The 23,640-nt window shown below is 42.8% G+C and overlaps 1 protein-coding gene across 1 annotated transcript in view; it reads left to right on the forward strand.

Annotated features, from left to right (window-relative positions):
• CPNE4 (copine 4) overlaps positions 1–23,640 on the forward strand; it is a 490,556-nt gene that overhangs the window by 436,569 nt on the left and 30,347 nt on the right. The window contains exons 11-14 of the mRNA XM_019630989.1: positions 968–1,066; positions 7,220–7,306; positions 8,560–8,619; positions 21,781–22,032. Of these exons, the coding sequence (XP_019486534.1) occupies positions 968–1,066; positions 7,220–7,306; positions 8,560–8,619; positions 21,781–22,032 (498 nt within the window). The remainder of the gene's footprint in view (positions 1–967; positions 1,067–7,219; positions 7,307–8,559; positions 8,620–21,780; positions 22,033–23,640) is intronic.

The raw sequence follows: 23,640 nt of genomic DNA on the forward strand, positions 1-23,640 counted from the left end.
TCCTCCACAACTAGATTGAAGAACAAAACGACAGCAACTTGTCTGTTCCCCTTCCCCCAATTCTCCAGCACTGTTCCCATCCCCCCAATTACCCAATTAAAAAAAAAAAGATGTAAAATTGGTACCTAAAGAACTTGAGACCCTAGTCCAGCCTCCACTCTGAAAAACAGTGGGGACTGTCCTCTTCCCCTAAGGACATATGACCAAGCAGACGGATGGCTGCTGATTTAATCTGAGTCACTCTGCAAAGTGACTCAGGGCCTGGGAGCCCAGGGTTTAGCCTTAACATTGTTAGAGGGAAACCTCTTGTTAGAATCAAACATCTTGTTTTATGGATGCCTGATATTTATCAGTGTGACTTATCTGTCACCATTGTCCACCCAATTTAAATGTGGGTACAGTTAAAGTTCTCACTTTTTTGCCTCCTTGCTCATTCCTGTTAGCATCATTCTTTTGCCTTCAGAAAAAAAAATAGAAAAATAAAATGTGATTAATATGATCCCATTCAAATCATTAAACATAAGTTGTCATTATAGAAGCTGCAGACACAGTCTCAGGCACCTGATTCCAGCTATAAATCAGGGAGGCTGTCTACCAGGGGGGGAAAAAAGCAGTGGAATTAGAGTCAGGACACCTGCCTCTAAATTCCAGGTTTTCATTCACTTAGATGGCCCCTTTGGCAAATCAGTTATCTCCCTTTTGGGCTTACTGGCCTTATCTGAAAAATGTACAAACTGTTAGTCACTGCGCCATCACAGGCTGCTTGGAGATGGTGGCAACAAGATCAAGTGAAGGCCATGGAAACCAAAGAAATATTATATCCCACGTGCTGCAACCCTAGTCTGCTCAGCCTTTGTTCCAGACCAAGCGTGTTTCATCGGCTCTTTCTCATAAAGTCCGCACTGCCTTCAGCTACTGTGGATGCATTTTTAATTAAAAACAAAAAAAAACTTGTTTTCTCTTGCAGTGCATAGTATGGGACTGGGATTCCAACGGCAAACATGACTTCATTGGAGAATTCACCTCGACATTTAAGGAGATGAGAGGAGCGATGGAAGGGAAGCAGGTATGTGGTAAACAGCTCATGGTATTTCCCCGGACACTTTTCTCATGATGCACCCAACTGCGCATGAACAGCTAGAGGCAAGATGTCAATATATGATTAAGTGCGCTGAGCAGGGAACATGGTGGGATTTGAGTATCCAGCTTCTAGCACTACCCCAGCCCAAAGCAACTGCTGTGACCTTGCACAAGACTCTGCCCTGGTGTGGTGCAGTTTCTCCGTTAGTAAAATGGAGATGTTAGACGGGAAGTTTTCTAACTTCCTTTAGCTGTGTAGCCTTGGACAAGTAACCTAATCTCTCTCTGCCTCAGTTTTCTCACCTAAAAAGAAAATGGTGATAATTACCGATTTCATAGAATTTTGTGAAGAGTAAATGAAATAATCCATGATATGCATTTACTAGAGTGCCTAGCACATGGCTAGCTTTTTCAAAATACCTGCTGTTAGTAGTGGTATTCTTTCCAACGCTACATTTCGATGAGTTGGTGACATTAATTACACATTTAATGCTTTGGAGAGATGAATTGATTCCTCCAAGTGTTTATTATGGGCACCAGATCTTTATCTAGTTCCACTGCTTCTTGATATCAAGACATGTACCCAAACACTACCACATACCACAGAAGCACATAGGGGTTTTATTGCATCACACAGAAACCCAAGCCTCCTCTGTGTTTCTCTCAGACACGCATACCTTTATACACACATATATATCAATCTTTTAGTCAGTTGCTACCATCTGCATTCTAACCATGTAACTTCAGCTCTTACCTGTTCAGTGTTCACCTGCCCAGCTGCCACCTGCAGAACCTAAGTCTTTTTGACCAAGGACTTTCTGTAGCTGCTGGAGCCTTCCCTGCCCATGCCCATCAGGATGGAAGTGTCAGGGGAGATGTAACACCAACCAAAGAGCAGCTCTCAACAAATCACTAATGGGAGTTGGGGTATAAAGGGGGCGAAACTCTGAGGTGTGTTCTATGCAGCTCCCCAGCAGGGGTAAGCCCTGCTTGCCCACACTGCTTACTGACTTGATAATGCACCCCTTCCTGGCTGCCTCCCATCTCTGTTCCTCACTCCTCTACTGGTGTTTCCCGATATTACCTCCCAGATAAAGCATTTGCACTTAAATCCTTGCCTCAGGGTTTGTTTCTTGGGGAGCCCAAACCAAGATACCTGCCATTATTACTCTGGGGCCCACTGGCCCCATGGAGAAGCAAGGAGTGACAGCAGAGCTTTCAGTGGCTTTGAGAAAGGCCTTTTTCTTAGAGGTAAGACCTGTGCCTGGCCTGACCAGAAATAATAATTAGAGAAGATGTCCCAACTCATTTTTTTTTTGCAGTTCCCCATTGCCTAACTCATTTTTCAAGTCTCTTTTTTAGATATATGGTCAAGATATAACCAGACTATGTAGAAATAAACTAATATTCTTTAGAATTAGAAGCTTAATCTAAAGACCATTTGTTGAGTACACACCTTTGGTCTAGAAACTCAAGGGCAGCTTTCTGTACAGTTCCCACAAAACCTGTTATCTATGCTCTATTGTCTACTATGCATTGCAAGAATCTTGTCAGACACACAGAGGCTTCCACCTACGAGCAGGCATGCAGAGTTTTAGGGCCACAATGAAAACTAACACTAAATTATCAGTAAAGTCATTCTAAGAGTAAAAAAAGAATCTAGCCAGAGAAGTTGCTCCATTGAATGTACTGGACCAGGCCCAAATGAGCTAATAAATCAATGACAGTTATTGATACCATGCACTAGAGCTCTAAAGAGTTTTACAAAGTTTTGCCTTGCTCTCCTCTACAAATAAAAATAACGAAATCAATAAATAGGAAAAACATTTCATCTTGAGGCTCTTAGGAGGGTCTTAAAATAACATTATAACATATATCACAATTGAAGAACACCAAAGCATGATGCATTTAAAAAAACAGAAATAAATCTAAGTCTCACTGAGGAAATGGACCTTATGCTACTGTATTTTTCTGTATCACTGAGTTACCAGGAAGGTTTTACCTCAGCTGCCCAGTCCCTGTTCTGACACGTTTGCTCTTTGGGAACTGTTCCCTTATTTACTGATGCAACTAATAATTATTAAGGAACACCTACTAAGTACCAGGCACTATGCATCAGAGTAAAATATAAACACAAATCAAGTAAACAAAAAAATAAAAACGCAATTACAACTTGTGACAAAAGATATAAAAAACTGAACCAGTTTAGTTATAAAGGTGTGGTATAGAAGAGAACCTGAAAAAGTGATATTCAAGCTGAAGGCCCTTAAAGATGAAAAGACGTCAACCATGTAACAAACAAGGGAAAAGCATTTCAGGCAGAAGCAAAAGCACTGCAAAGTAGTGAGCTGGAAAGGAGCTTGGTATGATTAAGGATCTGGTAGGAGCCCAGTGTTTCTAGAGCAGAGAGGGTAAGGGAACCGTGCATGAGATGTGGTTAAGACAGAGGCAGAGGCCAGCAAAAGTAGATTCTGATAGCTCCGAGAAAGGAGTTCAGGATTTTCTTCTAAAACTGGGCTCTTCAAAAAAATAGCCACTGGCTATGTGTGACTATTTAAATTTATATTTTAATTAACTAAATCAAATTAAAATGTCCCTTCCTCAGTCACACTAGCCACATTTCAAGTATTCAATAGCCTCATGTGGCTACGAGCTTCAATATAGGTTGGTGCAGACACAGACTATTTCCGCCATTGCAGGAAGTTCTATTGGTCACTGTTGTAGAGGAGTCTAGACTTCGAGAATGACATGATTGGTTTTAAGTTTTTAAGATTCCAGTGTAAATGCTGAATTATAGAGAGACAAGAGAATGAGGCAGAGAGATCTGTTAGGAGGCCAGCACTATAGGCAAGTCAAGAGGTGATAATGACTTGGACTAAAAAAGTGATAATAGAGTTGGAGAGAAGTGGAGAGCTATATTGTGTATATTGTGGAGATAAGGAGGTACCGTGATTTGTTGAGGGATTAGATATGAGGGGAGAAGAGAGGCAGGAAAAGGATGACTGGAGGATAAAGGGATAAATGTTGGTGCCTTTTCCTGCCTGAAGGAGTCTTATTTTCGGGAGGTCCAGTTTGTGAAGATGGTTCGAGAATTGAGTTTGGGGAACTGATACTCACAGGAGGGGCGTATCTGGAGATGTACTTTTGGAGCCACAAACAGAGAAAAGGTATTTAAAGTCCAGAGAATGAATGAGTACACTTAGAGATAGAGGATAGATGAGAAGATGCAGGAGGCTTGAACCCTGAGGAACCTCAGGACACAGAGTCAGAGAGAAAAAGAGGAGACGTCATCTTTCACGCTCCTTTCTGTGAGAGTCATGGTTCTTCAGGAGCAGGATAAACCCTTGATTAACTTTGATTAATTCCTGGATAGCCTTTATGAACATGCTCAGTTTGAGGTGGCCAAACGGGAAACTTACAAGAACAAATAGGAGAGCCCCTCCAAGACCCTCCTGGGGAAAGCAGGAAGCATGTGGTTAATTGGTCAGGCTCTGGAGCAAGACTGATGTGGTATGCATCCCAGATCCACGAGTTACCACCTGTGTACCATGAGCCTCATTTTTCACCTATAAAAGTGGGTTGTGGGGAGAGTCAAATGGGATTGTGGGTATGAAGTATTGGGCTGCCGGAAAAGTCATGACGCATGTTTGCAACGAAAAACATAGAAAAAAATACGTCATGACTTTTCCGACAACCCAATACATAGCCCATAGTTAATAACAACTTCATGCCAAGACAGATGCAAATATTTAGACCTGGTTCATCAGCATTCCCTTGACACCCAAAAGGTATGAAAGCCCCAAGTACCTGCAGGTTTTTATTCTGCTTCCTTGGAGCCCTGGTCTGGTTGAGCCAACCCCACTATTGGTCCATCTTAGCCTGTGATGGAAATGGGTAGACTTTTCATGGATGATCATTATAATTATTAATAGGACGCAGAATCTAACTCATTCAAAGTTTCATCTGTTATGTCTTGTTTGATTGAAAAATTAAGGTTAAAAATGATTGGAAATGACAAAGGAATCAGCAGATCTAATTTTAGGATCTTATCAGTTGTTAGGTAACTCCCTAAGCTACTTGTTTATACTGTAACATTAGAGGAAGCTTTGGGGGAAAAGTAATTTCAGTTTTGATGGGTTTTGGAGGGTCTTGGGATGCTTTGTCTGAAAATACTAAGTCTACTTTGGGGCAGGCTGGAAGTCTCCATATCAAGCATATCACAAATGTGGAGAGATTAGGCCCTTAGAAAAATAGGGCTGAAGATATGCTCATTTCAGATTCAGTTTTGACTCTTCCCTCCTTCCCTCCCTTCCTTCCTTCACTCCTTCCTTCCCTCCCTCCCTCCTTTTCTCTCTCCCTCCTTCCCTCCCTTTCTTCCTTCTTTTCTTTTTGTTATGGAACAAGTCTTAGAGCCCCCTTAACCAGTACAGGGTTCCTCTCTTCCAAGCCCCTGGAACTTCCCCAATGATGAAAAACTACTGTATCAGTTATGTGCTGCTGAGTAACAAATTACTCCTAAACTTTCTTACTGAAAACAGTCATTATTTACTCAAGAGTCTCTGGGTTGGCAATTTAGGCTGAGTTCAGTTGGAATAGCTTTTCTCCACTACACATGGTGTCAACTGAATTTACACATGCATTTGTGCCTCAGCAGCTGGGGTAGACAGGATGTTTTCCCACATGCTCTTTTATTCTCCAAGAGATCAGCCTAAGCATTTTTTCATGGTAGTGAAAACTTCCCAGCAGCAAGAGTAAAGCAAGCCCCAGTGCATAGGCACTTCTCAGTCCTCTGCTCATATCACTTTTGCTAATGCCCACTGGTGAAAACAAGTCACCTGGCTAAGCTCCAAGTCATTGTGGGAGGAAGCTACACAAATGCAGGGACACTGAGAGGGACCAATAATGGGGGCCAATGCTATATCAGCCTACCCTACTCACACCTACCTCAGAAGCTGCTTCATTTTCAGATACTTCTAATTTTTAGAGAGTGAAAGTTTGTCTCCTGAGTGAAAATCCAAGGATCTAGCTCCCATAGGATCACCATCCTATGGATGTATTCAATGACTCTTGAATGTTTGACTTGCAAGGGACTTCGTCCCATGAAGTCTTCTGTAGGCTAGAAGGGTTGAAGTCTATTCCCATAGATAGTCCATTAGCTCCCAGCTAGCTCCACAGTTCCCAACCACTCCTGTAGCTCTGATCCTGTCCATCAAAGAAGCCCCTTTTGGAGGTCTGTTGTGCCACTTTGTGACAGACATATGTCAAACTATTATTTTAGCTCTTGGTGAAGTTCTCTGTAAACTCATTATTGCTACCAACTTCCTATAGCCAGCATTCAACGTTCTTCAGTTTTCCTACCTTTGAAGTCAATCCCAGGCACTAAGACTTAGCACTTGGGTTATTCTAGTGCTGAGTAACTTGTCTGCAGATCTCTCCTCCCCTCTGGTGCTTGATTTGACCCTATTAATAGTAAACATTTATAAGTGCCAGACACTGTCATATGTATTACATAAATTAAGCATTCAATCTGCACAGTAATATTATGAGACAAATACAGTTATAAGCTCCTTTTACAGAGGATCTATCCAAGGCATCGAAGAATCAAGTACAGGTGCTCCTAAAACAACATGGCTTTGAACGCACAGGTCCACTTATATGCAGATTTTTTTCAATAAATACCTGCACTGTTTTCAATCCACGGTTGGGAGCTCACTCCTGCGGGTGGGGGAAGGGTGGCGATTGTATGCATTGATCTACATCAGTTTATATAGGGGATTGGAGCATCCATGGATTCTGGTATTGCGGGATCCTGGAACCAATCCCCTCAGTTATGTTTTGGGGGAGTCAAAAGTTATATGAAGATTTTTAAACAACCTCCACATTGTTCAAGGGTCAGCTGTAATTTGCCAAAGGCACACAGCTGGGAAGCGGGGAAGCTAGGGTTCAAACCAGGCCGTCTGATATCAGAGCCTTACTCTCAGCCACTCTTCCTTACTGCCCTTCTAGATGCAAGGGTTATCACGTAGAGGCCATTTGTCAGCCCTCAGGTCCATCTGCGGCAGCACCTGGGGGCTTGACCTCATTGAATACTCCTCTTCTTCCTGAGCAGGCAGTCATGCTGTGATTCTTCTTGTTACAGGTGCAGTGGGAGTGTATCAACCCCAAGTACAAAGCCAAGAAGAAGAATTACAAGAATTCAGGCATTGTGATTTTGAATCAATGCAAGGTATGTACATAGCCCTCCTCCTCCAGGAGTATGAAGCTAAGGCTGTCTGGGAGGAAGAGTTCAGGCTGTGAGGTCAGACAGAAAGAGTGTGGAGAAGATGTGATCTTTTAAAAAATAAAAATCAGAAAGTGAGTGTATTAATGGACATACAATGAGAAATGTAAGCACGGGTGGTCTTGGATCTGTGGTAGCCCAATGCCACCGTCCTCTCCACAAGGATAGTCCTGCCCTCAAAGGTAGAAGAGTCATTAAGTCAGGCTCTTCTCTGCCCAGGGAAGCACCAGAGGGAGATCTCCAAAGGGGGCAACCAACATTTCTAAATCACCTACTATGTGCCTATCACAGTGTTCATTGCTTTATATGTGGCACCTGCCCCATGCTCAAAGGGTACCATGAAAAGAAGACAATAGGGGAATATTCAAGGGCCTAGAAATTCCTCCCAGAGGGCTCTAACTCACAGAAAATTCCATGTACTAATAATTAAACCCCTTAAATTGCATGTGAGAATAATTCTGCCACTGGTTAAGTACTTACTACTATGTGAGAGTAACTATAATAAATTCTGCCTACTCTTATCACAACCCTGAGATTTCCACTTTCAAATGACATCATTCACAAGTGGTAAGTTTAAGAGCTGAGATTTTAATCTATATCTTTCTGACTTCACCATATAGGGCTTAAGTGCCATCAAGTTTCTCTCTATATATGTCATGTTCCTTCTCCCAGATTGGCCTCTGTATGGCTGCCAGAACATCCTTACACAAAGCAAGAGAGTAAAGGAGAAGACTGATTGGTCTGGTGTGGGTCACATGCCCGCCCTTGAACCAATCACTGGAACCAGAGGATGATGTATATTATGATTGACCATCTAGGGTCATTATTTTAACAATGTCTTTTTCTTTTCTTGTATTTTATGATGTTTTTACATCTTGGGGCCTTGCAGACCTGGAAAGGGACTGCCCCTCTAAGGGTTAGCTAATTCCTAGAGATAGCAGTCAATTTGGCTGTAAGCCTGCCTTTGATATGCAGACCAACCAATCCAAAGCCTATACCCCCAACCACTTCCTTTGCTCTCACATATCAAGGCAATATTCCCCCTGCCCTGTATCACCCCAGGGCCAGGTGTCTTCTTACACATCTCTCTCTGCTCTTTTCATTAGTTTTGCAGCCTAACCCTAAAGTTTAAACCTCTGGTCTATAAAGAAACATCTCATGCTATAACTAAAACTGTTCCCTATCTTCCTCCTATGCAGATCCACAAGATGCATTCTTTCTTGGACTACATCATGGGTGGCTGCCAAATCCAGTTTACAGTAAGTTGCTTCCACGTTTGTTCTTATTCAGGGAGCAAGGTTGGGGAGCAGTGCTAGGTTTGGGACACAAGAAGACAAAAGTCTATTAAAACTCTTGCTTTGTTCAAGTCTCATTGCTAAAATATGGCATGGTAACTTGTTTTTATTATAAAATGAGTTCCTTCTTCTGTCTTGTCCAGTGAGTATAGTTTTCAGCATCATAGCAATACATTCATGCCACTCAACCTCAGGTGGTTTGGGGAACCATCCTAATGCTTCCCCTTCTTTCAGTAACTATATGAGGCCTGAAGCAGTGGGCAGAGTGCCAGATCCCATCACCGGGTGAGAAGGATGGGGAGGAAGTGAACCATCCTAGGAAGTCCCACTGAACCAAGGCCTTTGCTGTATTCATATGGCTGGAACACAAGCATCAATGTCATGCCCAGTGGTCAGTGACAAGTGTAAGCCATCCAAAAGGTTCATCAGGCAATGAAAAGGTGAATTCTAAAATATTGGAGGACCAGCCTTTCAACGCTGAGAAATACAGTGTGTGTCTGGACTCAGTGGGAAGATTGAGAATCATCTCCTACATGTAAACTGTGAGCTCCTGGGGTTTACACACCTAATATGCATTTGGGTGACTGGACTGGGTCTTTTAAAGTGCCCGTGTAGACCAAGTTTGTAGTCCATCTACTCTGGAAAAACTTGCTTTTAGTGGCTTAATATTCAAAATCTTCCTTGATTGGGGCAGATGTGACCTCCAGAAAGAGAATCCCCAGATGCCAAGTGATAGAACTGCTAAAATCTGTGGGAAAGAAATGTGGATGTAAACAAGAGAAAAGCAATTCGTGCATCACCTGCCCCTCATCTTACAGAAGAGTACTCATGAAGCTCAGCCCTGTTTAGCTCCCTAGACTGGCTCAGCCATGTGAGGATGACAAGGAAACTGGTTTAATTTTTTTTGTCCATGTTTGAGCCCAAGAGAGTAGACAGGGCCACTGTGTTCCCAGGACCAGGGATAGTGGTACTCAAAGGACTAAAAGGGAAGTCCCGAGGGGGTGAGATAAGGGGTCGTTTGATAGGTCAGCCTCTCTGTAGCTAGTGGCTGTCTGCTACTGTAATCTCAGAGGGGTCTACTTATGTTCTTCAAACACTGGGCATTGTTCATTTACCTCTGAATAGTTACAGGAGTTGATTATAGAATTCGGTCATTTCTTTAAAGTCTAAGATTCTTTAAAGCACACCCACCCAGCCCTCCTACATACACACTGGCACATACAGAAGACAGCAAACATGTTCGTTGTGGCAAACACACCTAACTCTAGCTGTCCTGTGGGCTTATTGTCCCTCTGGGTGTTAACAAATGGAAGTAGAGAAGCCAGCAATGTCATAAAGGAGAGCTACTGGAAATAGTGTCCCAAGATCTTAGGCAAAGGAGTGATTTCAGGAAACTATTTATAGGTTTTCCAAGGAAAGCTCTATTGATTTGGGTTTGTTTTAGATTCTATAGATCCCATGCTCTTCAAAAACTCTGTATTCAACTGTCAGGGCCTTGCTTTGCCCTTGGAGTTGTGCTGCAAAGAATCAGCCCCAATGAAATCCAGAAGTTTAACCCTATATGGTTCCCAGGTCTACATCCTGACTTATAGAGGTCCGTATGGCCTCCCTGACACAGAAGAATTGCCCTCTCAGCCTTGATCTCCCTTTCTTTCTCGCTTTTTCTGACCCTTCCAAACTGGGAGGTCCCACCTTAATGGTTCTCACCACCACCTCTCCAGTCCCAGCTTCTCAGCTCCTCCAGTGTCAACCAGTGGACCTGTGGGGTGTAGGGAATGAGTCTGGACTAAGGATTGAAAAAAAAAAGGAGAATGTACAGATAAATGCTAAGAAGGGGCATACCATCACCAGTGTCTCCCACAAAGCCCATCCTCCTGTAGGCTTTCAGGCTGAGGACACAGAAGAATGTTGCTAGGTGTTCTGTTTTGAACTTTCTACTAAAGAAAACATACTAGTCACTTTGATGTCAGTCTCCTCCAAAATTAAGTCAGCTTTCTCATTAATGTCTTACTGCTCAAGCAATACAATCTAATGTAAAGTATAAACTGTAATGCAAACTACTAATAAAAATAGCATGTCCTGTTTAATTTGGTCTATACATGTTTTATCTGCCCAGTAATTTTGTTGAAATCACCTGGCACATGAAAGGAAAATGGCAGAGGGATGAGAAATGAAGAGAAGAGAGCTTTCTGCCATGGAGACAGACAGAGCAGAGAGGTTTTATGCGTGGTTTGGTTTTTTAAAAGTGTTTTTGTTGCAGTAATTCCATGTCTGAGCCCTCCAGAGTCAAAAAATCTCATTGGCACAAAAATTAATAAAGCCCAGTGGCTTTAGCCATGATGAACTTCCTGTCTCCCTGGAGACAAATCTTCAGTGAAATAAAGTTCTGGATCTTTTCTCCACTCTTGACCATTCTCCATCTGTCCTCTGTGCCCAGGAGGCTTTTTTCTTTAGATGTACCCGCCAGGCTCTCCCACTCATGGATTTTGGCTGGTTTTCACCAATGGGAGGCCCCTGCCAGAAATCAAAGAGTGAGAGGACAGAGAAGCTGGGGCACCCCAGTTCTCTGCCTGTCAGGCTGTGGTTTGGCAGTGACCGTGTTCCTCCACAGAAAGCCACCATTCCTGTCAGGTGCCCAGTCCTACAGATATTGCTCTTACTAAATTCTAGTAACTGCTCATCCCTACCCTTTTTAGTTAGTCTCCCTTAACCTCTTCGAATTGTCCTTTTAGTAAACTCTTCTCAGTCATCCCTTTTGAGACTCTCACCAATACTCATTACAAAAGGATGAGAAGAAAGCTTTTGCACCTTCCACAGATGCCTGGGCTTCTGGTTCAACCTTTCCCTTCAGGTACCAGGCTGATGTATATTAGGTACTCAAAATATTTTTGTTGAATTATAATAGATTGAACTCTAAATCTTCAAGAAGAGATAAGCTTTAGGGGAAAGAAGAAATTGCATGAATAAATATGGTACCAGGTTTTTGCTTTAAAAAGCAACCCTATGAACATCCATATAGTCTAATGATAAATACTGAAACCTTACCTGGGTTAATATGAATAAGCAGGCTATGTATGAGGGTGTGTTGGGGAAGTGGTTTGGAATAAGAACTTGAAGGGCTTTGAAGAACTTGAACTTGAAGTAATATGATGGATAAGGAAATGTTCAGGAGAATCTTGAACAGGACATTGAAGCAATCAGTCAGACCTTTAGGGAAACATATCTGGAAGTTTTTGGTAAAAGGCACTGATGGTGGTGAAGGGACTTTGAAAGATGAAGCAAGACAAGGTTAAAGCCCACTGAAATAGTCCTGGGGACGGGTAATGAGAGGCTAAATTAGAAGGACAGCGGTAGGAAGAGGAATTGTGGAAAGAGAGTCAAAACACCTTGGCCTATGATACAAAGAGGAGATAGAAAGCAAGGGAGAATGATGAGTCCAGGAGGACTCAGATCGTTTTTGCCTGACTGACAAAGCATTGTGGTCCTATTCATGAAAATATGGACTCACGAGGAGCTGCTGGACAAAATGATGCATTTGTTTGTGGACATGTTGAAGGTACTTTCAGATATCCTAGTCGAGAAGGCACTTATAAATATGGACCTAGGTGTCCGGAGAGAGGTGGAAGTGGGACATATATGATTCTGGATGAGATAGCCAAAGAGAAGATTACAGAAAAGAAAGGAGCCTGGTGACAAAAAATGATAGAGGGCCTGCATTTGGCAGCAAGGGAAAGAGGGGCAAGCAGTAAGAGATGCCAGAGGAAAAAATCCAGGAAGAGCCAGTAACTCAAATGATCAGGAGAAAAAGATTACAAGATCAAGGATGATAATCCCATAGGCTGAAGAGAAGCCAGAGGGTGAAGACTAAAAACCCATGAGTGGGTTACGTGATGAGTAAGTACACACCATCTTCAAAAGAGCAATTTCAGCAGAATGAGTCAGAAGAACCCCCCGAGTTAGGGTGTGAACAGAAGGTAAGGAAGTAAATACACTGGGTCCAACTATTCGTTCAACAAGGTTGACAGTGAAAGGAAGACAAGAGGGGGAAAGGAGGATGGCAACTTGAGGATTAAAAGAGGGAGGTTTTAGGCTAGAATCTGACCATAAGCAGAAGAAAAGGCCCAGTTGAGGGAAAGAGATGCATGATGCTAAAAAGAGCCCTAGTAATGATTTTACACTTTTTTTGGTCACCTGGGTCACTTAGGAATCTGATACCAGATCTATATTCTCTCTGGAAAATGCACACGCTCAATTTTGTACACTATTTCAGGAGGTCAAGGGGACCCCTGAGGACAGACAGTCCTTGTTTCTCCTGTGAATCCTTGAGTCATGAGAAGTTTAGGGCAACTGTCACCTCGCAGCCTTGGAGGAGGTAAGTGCAGGTGAAACAGACTACAGGGGGAGAAACTGAGTTCAATATGTTTGACACAAGGCACAGCAGTTAAAAATAAAACTAGATGCTAGAATTTTACACACAAAATACAAAATTATAGACAGCATAGAAGAGACAGATACCATAAGGCACTTGGAAAGAAAGGGGTAGAAGACTTAAATGTTTCCTTTGAAAGTTATTTCTTTTTCAGATGCATAGAAATATTCCTTGTAAAAAGTATTTTCACAGATACAAGTTGTAAGCAGTCTAAATGTCCTACAGTAAGATAATAGCTATGTAAATCACAGTACCTTGTTTAAGTGGATTATGATTAAGCCATTTTAAATCATAATTATAATAATTGGAAATAACATGGGGACATGTTTATGACATAGTGTTAAGTGAGAAAAAAGAACAATTATTTAAAATGTTTAAAATATTTGTATACATATATATGTATATGTATATATACATATATATGTATACATATAAGTAATACAATAACTAGGAAGAAAAAGAAACATAAAATATGACTTACTAGGCTAGTGAAATCCTTTAGGGACAAGGATTGTCCTCAGAGGCACCTTTGACCCCCCAAAATTGTGTGCAGAATTGGGTGTGTGCATTTTCTATTGAGAGGAAATAGATCTAGTATCAGATTCTCGTTCAGATCAGGTTCATGTGACAAAAAATATATATTTTTTTCTTATTATTCTTAGATGCCCATTTTTATTACTTGTAATTTAAAAAATTAAATATGGTGTTTCCATATATCTCTGATTTTACAGTCTAAATTTTAATAATATAATATGACATAACATTATAAGCTAAATATGGCTTCTCCCAGATTAACCTTCAAGCCTAAAGGAAAGATCACTTATTAAAGGTTCTCTCAGGAAATCTTTTCTAACCTTGACACGATTAAGCATCCTATGTCCACACTGTGTCCCAGTTTAAGTTTTAAACATTTTATATCCCAGATTAAACACTGACAGGCTCTGGTGACAGACCACTGGGAACTATGAATGAGCCCTGGGTTGAAGAAGGGAGTGCTTTGCAATTTCCAGGAAATGAACCAGGTGACCTCAAGGGTCTTTTCCATCTAGTCTAGGTTCCTATTTCGTTGCCCCCTGTGGAGTTTTAAGGGAACATAAAAGTACAAAAATTTAACCTATCACTTAAGAAAGGATCCAAACTAAACAGTATCTCCACCTATAAGGCTCATTGTATATGTTCAAATTATATACAAATTCAAAAAAAAAAAAAAGCTACCCCCGCAGGTGATATTGCAAAGATTGACTGTAGGTTGACTGCAGAGAGAACAGGCAATTGCAGAGGTTGGTTCACAGTGGCTTCCCTTAGAAACCATTTAGGAGGGTCCCGAAAGGCCCGTTTGTCACAGGTCGGGAAGGGAACCAAGAAGTGGAATCATTTCATGTAAGAAACTAAAAAGTAAAAATGTCCAACGACGAATGCTCATCATTCACTTCCAGTCTTTTCTGGAAAGCAGTCCCACACTCTATGGACCTGGAGGCATGGAGGGAGCATTTTGCATTCTTACTCCACAAGATTTTGCACAACTGTTCCACAGCTCTGCTTAATGACGAGACAGGCTTCCTGGGCAGAAGGGGAGAGCCACGCGCAGTCACCTGTTTTCCAGCTGCCTGCTGGAAAGATTGGAGCGCATAGCAGAACCACGGGCTTGCGTAAATAAATGTTTCATATCAGAAAATGAAAACATGGCAACTCGGCAAGCTCACCCTTCAGGACACCAGGCGTCAGTAGCCACCTCCACAAACTGGCACTTTTCAATCATTTTCTTGCCTTTATTTCTCAATTGAATCCCATCTTTCACCGTCTCCCTGTTGCTTTTTAACCCTCCCTTGGGGGTAACTGATCTCACAGATTCATTGCACACAGATTTTCAAGTATCTGACAGTTAACTTACATATTACGACTCATCACTTCTGTATCTTCCCCCTCTACCATAACCTATCGCCAGTCGTGTTTGTAACTTAGTACAGTAAAGAGGTATTTCATATTTGAAAATTTGTGTGCAATGAATCTATGAGATCAGTTGTGCCCGACAGAGAGTTAAAATAAGCCTAACCTTTTGCTCTGTTTTCTTTCCACTAATGCTAGCTTTAAAGAGCACAGAGAATTCTTGGTAGAAGACCACTTCCTGAAGATAGATATTTTATCTCTAGCTCCATCAGGGAGACTTTAGAAACCATCACTCGCCAGGAAAGGAAAAAAAATGTTAGCTGCCATGTACTTTAGATTGTCTATTGCTGTCTAGTCAAATGACAAAATATTTTTGTTATGAGCAATAGGAACTACAGAAAGGAGTGGGTGGTAAGGATCATTGCTTTATTTCCTTATTCATTGAGTAATTTTTAAGTTCATACCGTTCCCCAAAGCTATATCAGACTTTCCAGAACTAGAAGAGCCTCTGTGGTTGTCAGACACAGAGGAGGAGGTGTGGCATTCCCATGAGAAAAGTGGAAACCCAAGAGGCCTTCTTGCAGAAAGAATAAAATTCCTACCAGGCATATTGTATGTCTATACAGCACCATCAAGAACAGGCAGCCCAATACCAACCTTCTAACATTGATTGTCATATTGTTCCACTATCCTCAAAATGTAATCTCCTCCATCCTTCAAAGAAACCTAGTTGCTCCCTTTCCCTAACTGGCATCCAATTCCACATTCAATCAGTCATCAAATCCTATTCACGTTCTATCCTTAATAGCTTCCATCACAATCCCCTCCTCCCTATCACCTCTGCCCACCCCAGTTTGTTGAGCATAAGGGCTTGATTCTAAGCCTGAGGATAAAGAACAGATAGAAATAAATGACATAGCAGGGCCAAGGTGAGGGTGAGGCAAGAGAGGCACCTAGGGTGCAAATTTTAAGGAGGCACTCCCTCTCAAGACCATGCAAGTGTAGGGTCAGTTGAGAGCGTGTCCCTTCTGGAGTTTACATCCTAGTCACCTCTCTTGCCTGACCCTAGTCCCAGCCCCATGATTTTTTAAAAAACACATTATTGCTAAACTCTATGTCTCATCCAGATATTGCATGCAATTCTCCTGATATAACATACTCATCCAGGTGATACACCTGGGCTCACCTGCTGCCACTTGGTGCCTGCATGCTTGGAGGATCTGTCTTGCCTATACCTGGGGAGGATAAGAGGAACAATTATGTCTCCTGAGTTGTCATTTTTCTTTTCCTTTTTTTTTTTTAAAGATTTTATTGGGGACTTAGGGGAAGGGAACTGTGTTGGGGAATAGGGGAAGGGGACCAGCCAAGTTATTGTTCTTCAGTCTTCTTTGTGGAGGGTGCTAGTCACCATCTGGCTTCCCATCGGCAGCTCATGGCCTCTAAGCTCAAGGTTCTGTGTTCAATCTCAGTTATGGGTGGGCACCATCCCATGCAGGAGTCGAACCAGCAGCCTTGTTGTTAAGAGTGCATGCTCTATCCACTGAGCCATGCAGGTGGCAGCTCAGCTCAAGATGCTTGGTTCAGTCTTAGTTGCAGGTGGGCATAGCTCACCATCGAACAGGCAATCTTGTTGTTACACCAGCTGAGCCATCCTACCACCTGTTGGCAGCTCAGTAACAGCTCTGCTTGGTCACAGCGTTCACTGGCCCATGTGGGAATTGAACCAGCGGCCCTATTGCTCAGAGCTCATGCTCTTAAGCCAACTCTTAACCAGCTTAGCCACTCGGCCAGCCCGTCATTTTTCTGTATGGAGGTTTTCCCCACTGGTCTTTATATTATCTTAGTTCATCTTCTGGTTTTATATCAAGACACCAGCATGTTTCTGTCATCACAGGATACCCTTGACACTCAGGTCAGGTAACCAGCACATGGGACAGTGGTCAACTGCAGTACCGAGAAGCACAGGTAGAGAGAGGAGTGTGGTGATCCATGATGAAGGGCATCATAATCAGAAGGGAGGTGAGCCCTAGGTACTCGTTGTTAAGGAAGCACAGCATAGGGAATAGAGGTAAATGGAATTGTAATAGATATATACGATGTCACAGGGGCAATAGATTGGGGGAGGGGGTTATCATTTTGTGAGGGGTGAAATATCTAACTATTACATTGTTTTATACACCTGAAACTAATAGGGGGGAAAAAAGTATCAACACCTGCCAATGATTTGCATTTTAGATAAATTTGAGCAGAATCAAGGTTATCGCCATAGCAAACATGCTCACATTTTCTAGAATTCTCTCAGAGTTCAAAAATGCTTTCTTCAGTAGGAGAGAAAGAGGTGGCTTTACACCTGGACTTCTAGCACATACGTAGCATTTACCTTTTAAACACTATGTGTATGTGCATGAGGTGCCATTATCCCCTAAATGTGTCTCAGCAGGACAGAAAGGCTGAGAGTGCTGGCTCTGCATGTTTGATCTTTGTAAACCCAGGAGACCCCTAGGTGTATGATTTCTTCAAACACTGTCTCTCAGGCATCTCTCAAGTGTTGCTCTTGGAGTCTTCTAGGAATTATCTGCACGTATTTCTACCTCTGTCTGGTTGGGTCCCCATGGATGGATCCTGGAGTGCACAAACCTCCTTGTTCACAAATACATGTAGGCTCCCTACCAAAACTCGCATGTCATCAGGTCTTAATTAAAAGGATCATCATCACCTATTGTCTTCCTCTTTTTTTCCCTGTGGGTTGGCTTTTGCCTCCCAGTTGAAATCTATCTCAGAAGGTACTGTATTTTACTGGTCCTTTTAGGTCACTTCCAGTCATCCTCAGTAACACATTCGACCATTGTTGTGCAAGAGTGCACACACACACACACACACACACACACACACACACACACTTCAATTGCCCTTTTTCCACCTTTTCCAACTGCTTTGGTCACAGAGATGTTCATTCAAGGCCATTCTTCTCCTAAATGACTGTAGTTGCCTCCTAGCTAGTCTCTACCTCTAGGCCAAGTCCCCTGCATTCTTTATAAAAATAAAACAAAACCATGAGGCTTCTTAATACAAGCATGTTAGTGAAAGATTTCCAAGTCCTATTGGTTGCGTAAAGGTACAACAGAGCCTTTGGAGCCATTTAGACTTGGGCTTAAACCAGGTCCATTCCCCTATGTCCTGTGTGACCTTCATCACCTTTGGGCATCATGGTCTTCATCCACTAAAAGGAATAACAGGGCTGGCCGAGTGGCGCATTGGTTAAGAGCTGGCTTTGAGCAGCAGGGTCCCGGTTCAGATCCCACATGAGGGTCAGTAATGCTGGGCCCTCTACAGCTAAGATGGTGAACAACAGCTCAACCTGGAGCTGAGCTGCTGTGAGTCACCGGCAACAGTGTAGGCTGCAGTGAAGCTGCAGAGGGCTGTCATAAAGCTACTGTGAGTGGCTGGCGGCTGGTGTGAGCTGCCAAGAGCCGCCATAAGTGGCCGTCCAGTGGCCGACGACCAATCTGCCTCACCCAGAAAGAGCGCAATGATCACAATACCAACATGAGCCAGTGAAACGATGTCCTTTACAACTAGACTGAAGAACAAAAGGACAGCAACTTGTCTGTTCCCTTTCCCCGATTCCCCAACGCTGTTCCTCTCCCCCAAGTCCCCAATAAAATCTTTAAAAAAAAAAGGAATAACAATCTCTACCTCCTAGAGTTTTTATGAAAATGTAATAACCTGATGCCTGTAAAGCACTTAGTACAGAGTCGAGTTATAACAAAGGTTACTCCTCTCTTCTTCCCTTTCTTAACTGTCATGAGAGCGTCTAAGGGTTAGGAAAGTACTGTACCATTTTTCTTCACATGACCTTTCCTTTAGAAACACTGTTAGTACCAGCATTTTATCAGTTGGAACTCCCTTATTGAAAACATCTGGGTACTCTGAAAATAGAATTTGAATCCAGCTTAAATTTATTTTCAATATAGTCCAATGGAATGTTGAGGAACAAAAGGGGGGAAAATCAGTGATGAAAAAATAACTTTATGAAAGAAAAAAAGAGAGGTTGTAAGTAAATTACTGTTAGCCTGTTGCTTTTTCTGTTCCAGTTACTTTGATTCTGTTGCAGAATCACACTATAAGACATGGATGACATTTTTTCCATATCAACTTTACTCTTATAGGCTGAACAGGGCATATGGCACCTTTTCTCTGTCCTTCCAGAAGTAACTTCTCACCTTAATAAATCCAATGCGACATTCCAGTTATTTGCTATAATGGAATTTTGCCAACTAATATACAAATAACATTTCCCATCCACAAGATCATAAGATAAAAGAGAGCCTTTCTGTCATAAGTGGACTCTGCTGAACCCCAAAGAGAAAAGAAAGGTGCAATATGAACATTACTTTCTTCCCCTACAACTCCTTTCATTGTAATCCCTCCTCCTCCACTCACCCAAGCTTAAGCTTTTTTTTTAATATTTTTATTGGGGAGTTGGGGGAGGGGAACAGCGTTGGGTAATCAGGGAAGGGGAACAGACAAGTTGCTGTCCTTTTGTTCTTCAGTCTAGTTGTGGAGGGTGTCGCTTCACTGGCCCATGTTGGCACCGTCATTGCACTCTTCCCGGCTGAGGCAGATTGATCACCAGCCATTGGATGGCCGCTCACGGCAGCTCATGCTGGCTGCCGGCCACTCACACTGGCTGCCAGCCACACATGGTAGCTTATGGCAGCCCACTGCAACAGGCTCTGCAGCCTATGCCGTCACCAGCGACTCACAGGAGCCCAGCTCCAAGTTGAGCTGTTGTTCACCATCTTAGTTGTAGAGGGCACAGCGTCACTGGCCCTCGTGTGGGATTGGAACCAGGGCCCTGCTGCTCAGAGCTGGCGTCCCAAGCCAACTCTTAACCAGCGTGCTACTTGGCTGGCCCTCAAGCTTTTGTTGAGAGAGGTGTTTGCTGGATTAACATTTATTTAAATGGTAATGATGTTGGAAATCAGAAGAAATGTTCCTTCCCATTTTAGCACCCTTGAGGCTTCAGCGTGTTATTGTTGTTAAAAAGTGTTAGGGAGTCAACTTTTATTTATGTGATGATGTTGTTGGGGGTCATAAAATTTTTTTTTTAACACACTTTTTTTTTTTTTTTTAGCTGAGCCATCCTGCCACCTGTTGGCAGCTCAGCGGCTGCTCAGCTTGGGCTGGACTCGAACCGCTGTTGCTCAGAGCTCAAACTCTTGAGCGAGCTCTTAACCAACTGAGCCACTTGGCTGGCCCTAAAATATTTTTTTAAAGACTTTATTGTGGAATTGGGGAGGGAAGCAGTGTTGGGGAATTCAGGAAGGGGAACATTGTGTTTTTCCAGGACTCATCAGCTCTAAGTCAAGTTGTTATCCTTCAATCTTAGTTGTGGAGGGTGCAGCTCAGCTTCAAGTCCAGTCGCTGCTTTCAATCTAGTTGCAGGGGGGGGGGCGGAGGGGAGGAGAAGGCACAGCCTCCCATCTCATGCAGGAGTCGAACTGGCAACCTTATTGTTAAAAGCATGCGCTCTCACCAGCTGAGCCATCCAGCCACCCGTTGGCAGCTCAGCTCGGGCGCAGCTCACTGGCCCATGTGGGAATTGATCTGGCAACCCTGTTGCTCAGAGCTCACACTCTAACCAATTGAGTCACCTGGCTGGCCCTAAAATATTTTTAAAGTTCAAGGATAATGACTACTTGGTGGCAAGACAGAGGTTACCCTCCTCCACTTCCCACTCACAATGCCGTAACATTCAGACGCCTTCTCTGTGACAGGCAGCCGTCCTTACATGAATGGGAATTAAAGGCTGAAATCTTACACTGAGCTGCTTCTTGCAGAAAATTTATTATAACCGCTTCAATACATCTCTCTGCAACTGCCACTCATGAAACTATGACAGTGGCTTCCTTATATAAACTGCATCTTTAACACAGAATTTGTTTTTAGGGGATATTACTTATGGCTCAGAGATAGAATTACCCTGCCCAGAGGGTAATTCTTTTCTTAGTGAATTATGATATTCTTCCCTTGCTTCCTGATATGAGGATCGGCAGCAGTCGGTCTTTCTGACCTATATGTCAAGCTCACATTCCCTTTGGACAGGGAGAAAGAAGGCATCAGAGGACGGGGGTACTAAACAATACAGAAATGGCCTCAATCAAATTAATAACTAGTTTGGTTTTTTTGTTTGTTTTGTTTTGTTTTTTAAAAGATTTTGGGGGGATTTGGGGGAGGGGAACAGTGTTGAGGAATCGAGGAAGGGGAACAGACAAGTTGCTGTCATTTTGTTCTTCAGTCTAGTTGTGGAGGACATTGCTTCACTAGCCCATGTTGGTATTGTGATCATTGCGCTCTTCCCAGGTGAGGCAGATTGGTCGTCAGCCACTGGACGGCCGCTCACGGTGGCTCACAGCAGCTCCCAAAAGCTCACACCCTCTGCCAGCCAGCCCCACTGCAGCCTACACCGTTGCCGGTAACTCATGGCAGCCCAGCTCCAGGTCGAGCTGTTGTTCACCATCTTAGCTATAGAGGGCGCAGCATCACTGGCCCTCATGTGGGATCCAAACCAGGGCCCTGCTGCTCAGAACTGTCATCCTAAGCCAACTACTAACCAACGCGCCATTTGGCCAGCCCAATAACTGGCTTTTAAAGCTAATTAATTTCCTTTCTAACTTTCCTTATTGGCAGGGTATGTAACATGCTGCTTTTTTTCCATCTCATGCCGTGTTTCTCTCATGGCTGATCACAAGTCCTACAAGATGCTTTCATTTTAAATCCACCCATTCTCCTATTTTCTCTTCCAGGTAGCTATAGATTTCACTGCCTCAAACGGGGACCCCAGGAACAGCTGTTCCCTGCACTACATCCACCCTTACCAACCCAACGAGTACCTGAAGGCCTTGGTGGCTGTGGGGGAGATTTGCCAAGACTATGACAGGTACGAGACTTGCAGTAGGCTCAGGCCTTATCATCTTTCTATGGGTTCCAGTCATCCCCGGCTAATCCTTGACAGAGAATGGAAAATAAGTCTAGCAACTCATCATGCAGAGGCTCATGTAGGAACAGAATAAAACCTTGCCCCAAATGTTTTAGCCTCTCCTCACCTAGAGAAACTGGGTTTGTGCCATGTTTACTTTAGTCACACACACACAAAAAAAACAAAACAAAACAAAAAAAAAACATAAAAAGAATCCTTTCTCAGCTTTCTTCTCTTAATTGAATTTTAAGACCACTGGATAGCAGTTTTGGTCCCAAAAGTTTTAGTATGTGCCTTGCTGCTCAAAGTTTGGTCCATAAACTAGCAGCATAGCATCCCCTGGGAACTTAGAATCTCAAGCCCCATTTCAGACTGACTGAATCAGAGTCTGCATTTTAATAAGATTTCCAGATGACCTGTGCACACTTTAGAGTTTGAGAAGCACTGGCTTATTGGACATTATTGTATCTAATCATCATATTAGCCCTTATGTAGTAGGTATTACTTAACAGACAAAGGAAACCACGCAGGAAGGTTAAGTAACCTGTGTACTGTCACACAGCCAGAGGCAGAACTTGAATCCAGACCCATCTCATCCCACAGCTTAAGTTCATAATCACTGTATTTCATTGACCTCGAAAGCTATTGGTAATGTTAGCAGAGAGTATGTGTCTGCCTGTGTGTGTGCCCATGCAAGTGCGCGTGTGTGTGTGTGTGTGTGTGTGTGTGTGTGTGAAGAAAACACGACATTGAGATCAGATCAGTATTATATTTATTTTTACTTGATGGGAAATACTGACCTTTCCCACTAAGAGAATTCTCTGTAAGAAGTGGTTACATTAAACTGAATTTATTCTCTGTTTCCAGTATTTTCAGACTGAGGTGAAGTCGTTCATGTGTTTGTTCAAGAAGGCTTTTGAGGTTGAACCAATGTAAATATAAATATGGGTAAATCCCAGCGGACTTCCTGGTGTGATTATAAAACAGGGCTAGTTAGCAATGAGCAGCAACTAACTGACTGACCTTTTAAACCAGGAAAATAAAGACAGCGACTCTATCCTCCAGTTTCAGAGAAATTTTAGGGGATAGCATGATTTCTGTTCTTTCAAGTCTCATAATTGGTAATAACCATATTTTAGAAAAAGAAAAAAACAACTCTTACCACAGGCACCATAGAGAATGACACAACCTAGAGACCAGAATATGCAGAGAAACCAACAGGACAGGTGATGGGAAAGGTCCCGTTAGGGTCCTTCCCGCCGGTGAGTGTCTGGATTCAGTGTGGATTTACCAGTAACTCAGATGGGTGTGAGGGCACTTGGGGAATGAATGGGCAGGTCCAGTAAAATCAAAGAGCTTTAAACAGTCAGCTCTTGCTGACACGTCCCCTCCTATACATTTAGAACAGAGGGCAATAGCATTTTACACTACCATGTCTGAGTGATACTTCTTACGCTTAACCTTGACTGTAAAGATAACTTGAATTTCAGCTCTGATTTTCTTAGGCCCAAATACAAGGAGGATTCCTAAAGAGGTGTGTATCATACGGAGATTTCTACCTAAAAGAGAAAAGACTGACAAATTGCATTTCCACTGTCAGAAACTTCTCCAAATATCCCCAAGATGCCAAAACAGTAATTCTCACGCCTCTCTCTCTCTCCCTCTCTCTCTCTCTCTCTCTCTCTCT

Source organism: Hipposideros armiger, unplaced genomic scaffold (genome assembly GCF_001890085.2).
Source record: "Hipposideros armiger isolate ML-2016 unplaced genomic scaffold, ASM189008v1 scaffold_969, whole genome shotgun sequence".
Taxonomy (NCBI): Eukaryota; Metazoa; Chordata; class Mammalia; order Chiroptera; family Hipposideridae; genus Hipposideros; species Hipposideros armiger.